Raw genomic sequence first — 11820 nt, forward strand, 5'->3', positions numbered from 1 at the left:
ACCGCCACCAAGAAGGCTCGCAAGCCACGCTCCCCCTCCCCCCTCCCCCACCTTTGTACGACGTTTCCATGCGCGCACCCGCCCTGCCCTCCACGGCTGCTGCCGCCACGATCCTGTGCTGGAACGTTGCAGGCCTGCGTGGCCTCCTCAAGAAGGTGGGATTGGGAGGAGGGTCGGGAGAGGAGGACCTACACCCATGTGTTTGGCCAGCTGCCGGGCCTGCTGGGCGCACCCGGTGACAACCAAAGAAAGCCACGCCCACCCCCCCCAGGACCCCACGGCCATCGCGTCGCTGATCGCCCGGGAGCAGCCGCACGTCCTGTGCCTGCAGGAGATCAAGCTGCAGACCAGTCACTGCGACGAGGAGCTGCACAACCTCCTGGCCCTCGATCCCGAGTGGCAGATCACTTGGAACTGCAGCACTGCCAAGAAGGGGTACTCCGGCACCGCCATCCTCACCAGGTCTTCTGGGAGGCTGTTGGGAGAGTGCACAGCCATATTCGGGTGAAGCAGAGAACGGGCAGCTGCCCATCGCCTCCCGTTGCACGTTGGGAGCAGGGCGGGCGCCGGGCCCCACATGCTGCACTGTGTCCTTCCCTCACACAAACCCTGGGTTCTTCAGCATGTCTGCTTGACACCATGAATGCACTGCTCTGCATCCGCTACGCCACAGGATCCCCCCCGTCAGCACGGTGTGTGGCATGGGCTCGCCCGGCCATGACGAAGAGGGTCGGGTGCTGGCGGCCGAGTTTGACACCTTCTACCTTGTCACCGTCTATGTCCCCAACAGGTTGAGCGGTGCCTGGGGTGGCACGGGGTCTGTGGCACCTGTCAGGCCCCAACGCACGTGTGCGCAGGGGTCTGTGTGGTAGTGGCAGGGGATGTATGGCCTTCCTCTGTGCACCCTGACATGCTGCCGGGGATTGAGTTGAAGACCGAGCGCTCACCTCCCAGCCCCACTCCCCCCTCCCTCGGCAGCGGGGAGGGACTGAAGCGACTGGAGTACCGAGTGGGCAGCTGGGATGAAGGTGGGGCCTGATACACTCAGGCGTGTAATCGCATGCCCATGACTCCCTGTATGTGGGGTTGACCTCGCAGTGTCTGCCATACCGATCAGTGATATGGCGCTCACAATCCTAAAGCCCTCCCTGACAATGAATTCCTCGCACTGTCCTCACAATCTGGTGCAGCCTTCTCGTCCTTCATCAAGAAACTTGAAGCACGGAAACCGGTGGTCGTGTGTGGGGACCTGAACTGTGCCAGGCAGAGCATTGACATCCATTCGCCCAAGACCAATCTGAGGAGCGCGGGATTCACCCAGGTAGGGGACCCCTCCGTCGACGCTTGGCACTTGCTCATCAGGACCCAATATGGAGTACAGGCCTGGCCACCATGTAGTTACGCCCTTCACACCTCACATTCACGACAAAACACACAACTCCAATCATTCACAATGTCTGCAGGAAGAGAGAGACTCCTTCCAGCAGCGATACATGGATGCTGGCTGGGTGGATGCCTTCCGGACCAGATATCCAGAGCACACCGGATACACCTACTGGTCCTACAGGTTCAACCTGCGAGCCCGGAACAAGGGGTGGAGACTGGACTACTTCCTGGTGAGTGGCAGGAGAGTAGTGAAGGGTGGGGTGGGTGTGAGGGTGCTGGTCTGTGTCCACAATGATGTTCACAGATGGCTGTGCCTCATGCTGTGATCGCATCCTTGCCCTGAAGGTCAGCGGCAGCCTGTGGCCGTCTGTCTACGATGTTTTCCATCTGCACGATGTTATGGGTTCAGACCATTGCCCCCTCGGTCTGACCGTCCGTCTCGACGAGGAAAAGGGAGGATGATAGCCATACGGGTCCGGTCTGCTCGGAATTCCCTCCATATAATAAGGCATTGTCCTTTTAAATCAGACCATCGCTGGGGCCATCATCGGGCCGACATGGGGCTGGGTTTAGGGCATGGTGGAATCCTCGTGCTTTTCCATCTTAACCAGCTTCGTGGCGTCTACCTGAACGCGAGGCGCACACAGCAGCACTGCACATTCCCCGGGAAAGTCTCCGGAACCATTTTCTGACCTGTCACCTCAGTCTCAAAAGAAGAAATTTCGTGTAGCAAGATATTCGGGTGCCATGGTGACAACTCGTGCTCGTGCCAAACGCGTGCGGAAAGGTGATGACACTGGTCAGTCAGATCCAGCAGCCAAGGCCATCGCCGAGAGATCGGGTGGGTCTCATGACTATCTTGAAATGTCGTGAGGGCTCCTTGGAGGATCACATGACCTGACGATGGCGAGCTGGTAGAGCCGAGCCGATGTCGACCTGTCCAATTGTGCATCTACCTGCTATAGGGTCCAGTGCAAATTCAGAGGGGAACGATGCTGGTAGCGGAGATCAGGGGCTTACCAAGGCATCCAGGCTTGATGGAGCAGGTAAATCTTGTCAGTAGGATATCGGCAATGCGGTGTAAAGTGGGTGGCTGGCGGCTAGGGTTTTACAAGTTGTGATCATGCCCCAACCTGTTGTCCATCCGTGGGATGACAGGCCCCCAGCATCCCAGTATACCACCGGCAGGAGGCAGCCCTGATGCAGACCTCCAGGAAAAGGTGGGCACTGATGTGGCTAGCGAAGAGCCTGCCGCAAAGCAGGCAAAGACCAGCCATCAAGGGGATGCATCGGAGTCGCGCTCCTCACCAGAGCACATCAGCCCCACTGGAGAGGACCAGAGCCAGGCTGAAAGTCCAAAAGGCACAACAAACAACAGCGGTTCTGGGGACGTGCTAGCTGACAGCAAAGATCCTGTAGAGTCTGGGAAAGTGTTCTTCTTCTATCGCCCAAGGGTGAGACTTTCGCGGATGAGATCCTGCTTCTGACCGGCAACGTAATTCTGGAAACCTGCTGCTTTGCAACACCACCCCATGCAATAAAATCAAACCCGTTCTATACTCACCGCCCCGCAGGTTGGTCTAGACCATGTTGGGAAACTTGAGGATGTGCAGAGGTTCTACCTCCTCCTGGAGCCTAGCCAGCCTGGGTCAAAGTCGAGGCTCATCGTGATTGGCAAGAAACGTCTGCCAGCCATCTTCAATCACGAGGTACCTCGTTTACCAATATGCTACCAGGCCCCTGGGAGCTAGAAGTTTGTCTTGATGATCAATGTGCTTGGATACCGGGCCTGCATGAGATTGCTTCGCATTGGGTAGTGAGCCTTGTAGACTGTGCATGTCCTGCACAGCTGGCCTGGCCGCCACCACCCCCCTCCCTGACACCCCAGAGGTATTTTGCATTTGTCGAGGCGGTGGCCGAAGACAAGGGGACACTGCTTCAGGTACTGCATGGTGTGGGAGCAGAGGCAGGATGCTTGGTCGGCAGAGTCTCCCGCGCTGATCACCACGATTGCCCTCCTTGTTGCCGCACAGGGCATGGGGGTCCAGCGGTACCAGACTACGACGATGGGGGAGAGGGTGGTGGGTGCCTGCCGGGCTGCAGGGGAGGGCGCCTACTCCATTCTGGAGCATGGCTCGGGCACCAACTTTGTGTACAGGTGAGCTGAGCAGGCCTGGGGGTGCATGCCAGCTCGTGACGCTCGTGTGGGGTTGGGGGAGGTCATTTCTTGTCCTTTGTGTGAGAAAACTGGATGCCTGTGGCATCGGTCGTGATTGTTGAGACAGCCAGCACTCCTGCTCAAACTCCCGACCAGGCTGGAGCTGCCTACTGAGCCCAGCGAAGCCCAGAGAATGTGTGGCATCGAGCTGGAGGGGTCCTTTGGGCTCAGCGTCAAGGTGAAGCCTGGTCAGGCATGCTGTGAGCATTCCTGGTGCGAGCTTGTGTTGGACAAGATGATCGCTGGCAGGAGCATGACAGGGAGCACAGCCGGGCTCGGTGCGAATTCCCAGTTCTCTTCCCTAAATGCCTCAGAACCCCAACAAGACCAGCAATCCAGCGGTGGGCCTGAGGGAGAAGGCTGATCTCCCAGAGGCACTGGAAGACGAGTTCCAGGGGTATGCCTGGATTGCTGCCAGGGACCCCAAGGTGGGGATCCATCTGCAGAGGGCTGTGGGTCCATGGCTCCTATCGTTGGTCGCACGCATCGCTTTCAGAAGCTCCATGTGGCACCAAACACCAGTCACTGGCCCCCATTATTGCAGCTTCTGGATTATGAGCGGGTCGAACTCTTGTTCGTGGGGGCGTCAAAGGACTTGGCAGCAGAGCTGGGTGAGTGTGTAGGTCAGTTTTTGCTGTACAGTCGAGGGGTGATGGGTCCACTCGGCACGCCCCGTGTGTAAATGAATTCGCCCTGCTGTGTGATCCTCCGACCTGATCCTCCTGTCTATCCTGTGGCCTGGCTAGGCTCTGCGGGGGCTCAGGTTGTGGAAGTGGCCAAGGCAGACGAGGGCAACCCAGAGGAGCTGAAGCGTGAGATACATGCCGAGGCACGCAGGGGCTGATGGTGAAAGGCAGATCCTCGTGGCACTCGGCAATGTCAGGCAAAGGTTATACCATCCAAACAACTCCACGTCATTCCACTGTGCAGGAGATTGGACTGCAGATTGAGCCTGCAGAGACAGGGGAAGTGGTGTGAGTGCAGTCCGGCTTCAGCACACCCCCCCATGAGGCTTCACGTGCACGTGCATGGCATGAGGTGTAAGAGCTACGACGGATGATGACCAAGTATATGTACGTCTGGTCGGAAAGTTCGCACGTTACAAGGACATCATGCCCGTGTCGCGGCAGGCCTTCGCGATGTGGGCGTTCGCCCTGCAGCTCCTCATGAGCGTCTCGGCAGATCTCGAGGGATCACTGGCTTACACATCCTCCAGACATGACAGCTATGTGGAAGAGCTCAAGGAGATTGTCTCCATTCCCTCAGTGTCTGCCCAATCCGCTCACCTTCCCGATCTATTGGAGGCAGCCGATTGGGTGAAGGAGCGTCTGCTGTCTGCTGGCCTGCAGGTGGGCGATGCCATCCAGCCATTCCCCCCCCCCCGTCCCCCAGCCGATCGGCAAGCACGACACATTGCATGACCCAACCCCTTCCCTGACACGCACTGAGCGCTCTGGCTTTGCTGGCACACTTCCCCCCCCTCCCACAGAATGTGGAGATCCTGCCCACTAAGGGACCTCGCCCTGTGGTATTCGGGCAGTACATCTCGCGTCCTGAGGCCCGCACCGTCCTGATCTACGGCCACTGTGAGGCAGCACAGGAGGGAACCTGGATGGAAACCTCGTGATCCCTCTGGCTCAGTTGTGCACCTGTTTGGAGGGGAGGGGGGCCAAATATGGGGGTACACGCCGCGGGCCCCCCCCCAAGGCGAGGCTTCAACCTCTGCGCTACGACCCCTCTTGGCCCCCGCCGTCCTGCAGATGACGTCCAGCCCCCGGAACCCCTCGACAAGTGGACCTCCGGGCCATTCGACCCCGAGGAGCGGGACGGCTTCCTGTACGGCCGCGGCGCGTCCGACGACAAGGGAGGCTTCCTGGCCGCCGTGCAGGCGAGCGGCCGGGTGGCGACCACACAGGATGCGGCGTGCCGGGGGCCAGTGCGGTGCATGCTGCTGTGATGTGCGTTGCGCCGAGCCATCACGACGTGGGCACTGCGACGCGCCGCAGGCGGTGGAGGCCGTGCTGCGCGGCGGCGGCGGGCTGCGGGCCCTGAATGTCAAGGTGCTGATCGAGGGGGAGGAGGAGGTCCTCAGCCCGCACCTGGAGGACTTCCTGGCCGCGCACGCCTCGCTCCTGGCCGCCGACTTTGCGCTGTCGGCCGACGGCGGCCAGGTGGGGGAGGGCCGCCCCTCCCTGACCCTGGGCTACCGCGGCGCGGCGGGGATCGAGGTCCAGGTCGGCGCACTGGCGCGCGACGTGCACTCCGGCATGTACGGCGGCGCAGTGCAGAACCCCGTGCGCGCGCTGGCCCAGCTCCTGGGCTCCATGTTCAACGCCGACGGCTCGGTGGCCGTGCGCGGCTTCTATGACAGGTGAGCGGCGGCGGCTGGGGCGGGGCACGCTCGTGGCAGTGCACCTCCGGGAACACACACACACACACACACACACACACACACACACACACACACACACACACCTACGCGCAGCTGCCACCCTTGCTTCCTGCCCCGATGCAACCCCTCCGTTCCACAGGGTGAGGCCCATTACACAGGCTGACAGGGACGACATCCTGGCCTACAACTACGACGAGGACGAGGAGCTGAAGGGCGGGGTGGGGGCCGTGGAGGCCTACGGCGAGGAGGGCTTCTCCTCACTGGAGCGCCTCTGGCTGCGGCCCACGCTGGAGATCGTCGGCTTTAAGGGTGGGTAAGGGCATGGGGGGTTGAACGCAGGGTTGAGGGTGGAGAGGTGAACGGGATCAAAGAATGCTGGTGGTCATCACGCAAGGCTAGAGTGGTGGAGTGGAATGTGTACCGCATGCATGTGTGGACATGCATGTGGAGGTATGGTTTTGTGGTCTACGCAGACCACCCCCACAGCCTGGATCATCCAGAACAGCAGTCCGGTGTATGTACACGGCGTTGCATGAGGTCAAGGGGGCCGTTCGATCTTGTATGCCCTGCAGCCACATCTGCTTTCAGTTTCACCCCTCCTTCTCTACAGCCCGGGCTTGCTTGCAACTCCATACTTCATGGCCCCCCCCCTCCTCCCTCCCCCTCCTCCTCCTTCCTCTCCTCCTCTGGTAGCGCTCAATCCCCTTCGCTTCTCTGAATCCCCTCCCCCTCCCCCCCAAAAATAAAAACAAAATGAACAGGTGGGCACACCGGGGAGGGCATGAAGACCATCGTCCCCGCCACCGCCGTAGCCAAGCTAGCCGCCCGCCTGGTGGCCGACCAGCGCCCGGGGGAGGTGGTGGCCCTGCTGGAGGCCCACATTGCGGCGCACCACCCGCCCGCCTGCAACGTGACGGTGCGCGAACTGGGCTTCGCGGCCAACCCCTACTCCCTGGACCGCGCCTCGCCCGTGCTGGCCACCGCAGCGGAGGTGCTGCGGGAGGTGCTGGGCGCGGCGCCCGTGCACGACCGGTGCGGGGCCACCATCCCCGCCCTCGCCGCGTTCCAGACACTGCTGGGAATCGACACCGTGCCCTTTGCCTTTGCGCTGCCGGGGGACGGGCCCCACGCGCCGGACGAGCGGGTGAAGCTGTCCATGTTCCACAAGGGGCGGGAGGCCTACGTGCGCCTGCTGCACCGGCTGGATGGGTGGGGGGAGAGCGGCCCGGGGGGGGCGGCGGAGGACAGGAGCGAGCTCTGACGCGACGCCCGCACCATCCACATGCGACCTCGCGCCCATGCCCAGTCCCGGCCCCAACCCTCTGTATGGTCTCTGGGTACACAAGACTGGTATCCATGCTATGCAAACTATGCTAGTCGTTCCAGCCGGGAGAGGCGGCGTGTCGGGGGAAACAGTATGACGGTGCGTTCATTGGCGCTGGCATAAATGTACAGTGGTCTGGGAAAACGTGCGTCGACACGACGATCCTGGCGGCCGTCGGGACGATTGGAATCGAAACAGCGAAGGCTGCGTGTTCACAACAAGCTCATGCCAGGTGCGTCCTCTGTTGCGGACGACAACCGCCGTCGTTTCGGGGAGTGGGCGAGGTCCTGCGCCTCTGCCGGACGCTGCAGGGCATCCACCTTCCGCACGTGCTGGATGTCTGCTGTGTCCAAGCTGTCCTCGTACACAGGCAACTTCACTTGCAGCCTGCTGCCCTGCCTTCGGGCCCTGAGGCCAGACGTCTGTGGACTGGAGCTGGGGGTTCGCCACGTGCTCTCGGACCTGCAGTCCACAAAGGAGAGAGGTTGAGAAGTGGGCGACGGGTCGCAATTCCTGAGTTGGGTCACAAGATCCGAAAAACAACACTAGCAAATTTGACTCCCTGTCTGCGCACCCTTCGCGTGCCGCAATGTCGTGCCGAAGGCGGGCAGCGTGAAGGGCGAAGTAGACGCGAGGATTGGTCAGTCCAGCGGGCCACCACGCGGAGACGCTGGAGAGCATCCCAACTCCCATCGCTCTGCAGTATGTGAAACGATAAGATGTCTCAAGCGCATGTGTGATGCTTGACGGGGCCGGCAGCACGTTTCCTCCGCTCGGGGAGGCCAAGGGTGTCGGAGCAGTACTGACAGAGACAGCAAGCCCCCACCACGCGCGGCGCGAGCGCCGAGCGATTGCTCACCTCTCTGAGCAGGCTTTGTTGTAGGAGGAAACTCCTCCGCAGGTGAGACAGTGCATGCAGCCGGGCTGTTGAGGGGTGTTCTGGCTAAAGCTCACGGACATAAGCTGGTCGGTGGAGGAAGGTGCAGAGGCTCCCGGCTAGGATGCCGCGAAGCTCTTGAGCTCAAGCAAATCAATCGAGATGCAAAGATGCCGGGTCAGGGCAACCAGGTGTGTCTAAGCTGAAACGCGGGCTGAACCTTGAATCGTGTAGGGCTTTGCCAGAACAATAGAGGTTCATGTCATTTTGACCCAGGAGGTGCAACAGGCCCCCCTCTGCATGGCGTTCTTTCGTGTTGAATGAGGTCTGTCGATACGAGTTGTTCGTCCGAGTGTCAACTTGGTCATGTCCCTTTTGGGGGACAAATCCTGCATCATTAAAGCCAGAATGTCAAGTCGCGTGTCGCTGCAAATCGACAACGAAGGCAAAACGCTGGCGCATTGGTATTGTTAAATGCAGCATACAGCGCGCAGACGTGCAGACCTGCTTGTGCTATGTGAGCCACACCAGAGCTTGGGACTATAAGCGGGACATCAGTGGGAGTTTGCGGGTGCCGGTGTCCACTGCAGCGTGTGGAACACCCCCGCCTTGATGAATTGCGGAAGAGTATTGCTGCCAGGTAGTGCAGTGGCTATGGATGGACATCGCAAACTGCTCATCATGAGAAGTGAATCATCAACAGTGAAACGAGTGATGTTGTCGACTGTCCATGCTTTGTGTCCTTCAACTTCTACATGAGATTGCGGTTACCAAAAGCAATCTGGGCATGTCGGGCGTTCCCCACACGCTCGGTCATGACCTTCAGTTGTAAGCAGGAGAGACCACTTATCTGCTATGCTGGCTGGTCCGCAAATGCTGAGAGTCCGCCAATGCTGAGAGTCCGCCAATGCTGAGAGTCAGCCGAGGGGAAGGGCAAGCCAGGTCAATTGTATCATGTGTTTACAGACCAGTCGATAGCAAGCTACCGGGGTTAAGATGCGATATCCCGAGGCCAACCTCATTCTTAGTTGGGGAGTACAATTGTGGTCTGCTCTGTGCTTGATTTTCTCCAAGGCCAATGGCACCCAGGATGTGTTCTCATAGGTTTGACTCGCCCAGGTACACTGAGGCACTGCATCGGCTGCACCTTCGCAGCATGCAAAGTATCCACAGTATAATAATATCATCATGCCGACACCAAGTCTGGGATCAGAGGATGCCTCATGAGATGCAGATCCTCCACCTGTGGTGAGGGAGAATCTGACTTGATCGGAGAAAAAACGATTCGAGGACCATGAGTGCGGCGTCGGTCCAGGGGCCACCGGCACGACACAGCCCGTCAAACATCACCACCGAACACCTCCGCTACGCAACGATGTCAAGTGACGCCCAAGAACTTGAAGGGGAGCCGCGTCAGCTTTCCATCGCTTGGTCAACTTCCCGAGGAAAGGTAGAACAGAATCTGAATTTCCGTCACGTGTCAGTTCGGTCAATTCTCGGGAGGCGTCCGGCAGGGATTTTGTGTGGTTGGCGTGGTGGAGCAACTATGTAATGTGTATTAGCGAAAGTCCGTGCAAACATTTGAGTGATTATAAACCTGTTAGCGCTCTTTAGTACTCTACCAGTATCGTTCGCTGCCACCATACTTTCCCGCGTGCTCTCTAGAACCTGCGTGTGCGCCGCACACCCGTCTCGGACAACCTCGATCTCGGCGCTTTAGAGCTGGAGAAGCTGGTAGACGGCGTTACGGGACCAACAGCGGACGTCCGCCTCGAGGGTAAGGGTGCTGACGGTGCAAGCTTCGTTGGGGGTGGTGCGCAGCCGTTCGTGCGACGCGTCCCATGCCCTCCAACGGGCTGGCGGGCGGGGCCCCTGGCGTGCGGCCCGTGATCTGCCCTGTCTCGCGTGACTTGAACAAGGCGGTCATGCTGGGCTGGGCGTCCCGCCCCCGGGAAGTCGAGTGTCACGAGGACGTGCCCCAGCTTCCCCCTCCTTCCCCATTCCTCACCCCCCCGCCCAATCTCCCTTCCACAGGCTCAGCCTCCCTCCCCAGCGCCAGGATGGTGCGCCAAGTGATCCGCGTGCCCTACTCCGAGGACCGGCCCCGCCTGACCAAGGCGGCCCCCAGCCTGGCGGGCACCCTCCCCTGCCCTATCCCCCGCTCTGCCATGCACCGGGTGCCCTCCCTCCTCTTCGACATGGACCTAGACCTGGAGCACAGCCACCTGGCCCGAGTGGCCACCCTGGATGAGACGGATCTGGCCTCCACACGCGCCGCCATCCTGGCAGCGCTGGAGCCCACCAGCGACGCCGAGTACATGGTGCTGCTGCACGTCCGCTTCGCGCGCGACGACGCGCTGCGCCGCGGTAGGGCCCTCACCCTGGCCTCCCTGGCCGAGGTTCTGCACCGGCTGGGGTACGGGGTGCGCATCCGCACCGCCAACGGCGGCGGGCGCTGCGGCGCCTGCCTGCGCAACCTGCGCCACTCCTTCCTGGCCGTGTCGCTGGCAGGGCCGGGGACGCCCTGTGACCTCATCGTCGACCCCGCCTTTCGCGAACAGTTCCAGATTGCGCACATGATGGAGCGATACAGGAGGGTCATGGCCATGGTGCCCGAGGAGGTGGTGCTCCCCCCCGCTCGTCTCGAGAAGGTGAGTGGTGGCAGTGTGTGTGTGTGTGTGTGGTGGTGGTGTGGGGGGGTGGGGATTGTGTAAGTGCCGTTCAGGGTGGACAATGGCATCTCTGGGTGACCTGGACAGCTCCCTATCGGCGCAAGATGGCGTGAATTCTTATGTATTCCCATGGCAAATTCCCCGTGACATGATCAGATCCTTGGCAACAAACCCCCCCCCCCCTTTATCCCCCGCAGCTGGTGGAGGTGCTGTGCGGCGAGATGCAGCGCGCCTTCAGCGAGAAGGACCTCTCCCTGCCCCCCTGGCGCGCCCTGGGCGCCATGCTCTCCAAGTGGCACCCCGGCCAGGGCAAGTCCAAGGACGTGGCAGTGCAGCCGCGGAGCAGGGGCGGGGGGGGGAGCGCCGCGTCTGACGCCCAGCGCCGTCTGATCCAGTCGCTGCAGCCCCAGGCAGACGCGCAGGACGCGGCTGCCGCGATTGACACGCCGGATGCGGGGGCCGTCCCGCCGTCCACCCGCGCAGACGGCTGCCCCGAGTGCGGCTCCCGCGCCTGCGCCACGCACGCCTGCCCGCCCTTGTTCCTGGGCCCGCGTGGCAACGTGGCTGCCGAGGAGGAGGAGCACCTGCTGGACGACCTGGAGGCCGGCGGGGAGGCAGAGGCGCTCCTGGGTTCGTCCCCGGGGGCCATCGCCACGCCCTCCTCGGCCAGCGACAGCGAGGGCGACTCCCCGCTGGTGCGCGCCCGCACGGCGCGGCCCACCCCCTCCCTCCACGTCAGCTGGGGCCTGGGCCTGGGCCTGGCCTCCTCCTGCAGCGGCAGCGCCCTGGGCGACGGCTCCCAGGCCTCCCGCAGCGCCCTCCAGGCGCAGTAGGTGCCTGGAGGGCAGCTGCGAGCCCGGCGGCGACCCGAAGGCGATGGCAAGCCCCTGCCTCGTCGCCATGCGGGGGTCCCTCCTCCCCCAACACCCAAAGACCCAGTCCATCTCCGAA

At 61.5% G+C, this 11820-nt stretch overlaps 2 protein-coding genes across 2 annotated transcripts; both read left to right on the forward strand.

The window, feature by feature from the left end:
• Positions 1-68: 68 nt before the first annotated feature.
• F751_4132 (Apurinic endonuclease-redox protein) lies at positions 69-7809 on the forward strand (the record flags this gene model as incomplete). Its single annotated transcript, XM_011402234.1, has 18 exons — positions 69-155; positions 272-462; positions 674-790; positions 979-1028; positions 1191-1321; positions 1464-1616; positions 2545-2606; positions 2765-2840; positions 2961-3095; positions 3420-3544; positions 3701-3782; positions 3919-4032; positions 5094-5190; positions 5365-5504; positions 5611-5975; positions 6136-6305; positions 6758-7205; positions 7707-7809. 18 exons carry the CDS (start codon positions 69-71, stop codon positions 7807-7809), a joined length of 2646 nt encoding a protein of 881 aa, XP_011400536.1.
• A 2229-nt stretch (positions 7810-10038) lies between these two features.
• Positions 10039-11702, forward strand: F751_4133 (hypothetical protein; the record flags this gene model as incomplete). The annotated part of the gene is made up of 3 exons (XM_011402235.1): positions 10039-10159; positions 10232-10848; positions 11067-11702. The coding sequence occupies 3 exons, from the start codon at positions 10039-10041 to the stop codon at positions 11700-11702; spliced, it is 1374 nt and encodes a 457-aa protein (XP_011400537.1).
• Between the last annotated feature and the right edge of the window lie 118 nt (positions 11703-11820).

Source organism: Auxenochlorella protothecoides (assembly GCF_000733215.1).
Source record: "Auxenochlorella protothecoides strain 0710 unplaced genomic scaffold scaffold47, whole genome shotgun sequence".
Lineage (NCBI taxonomy): Eukaryota > Viridiplantae > Chlorophyta > Trebouxiophyceae > Chlorellales > Chlorellaceae > Auxenochlorella > Auxenochlorella protothecoides.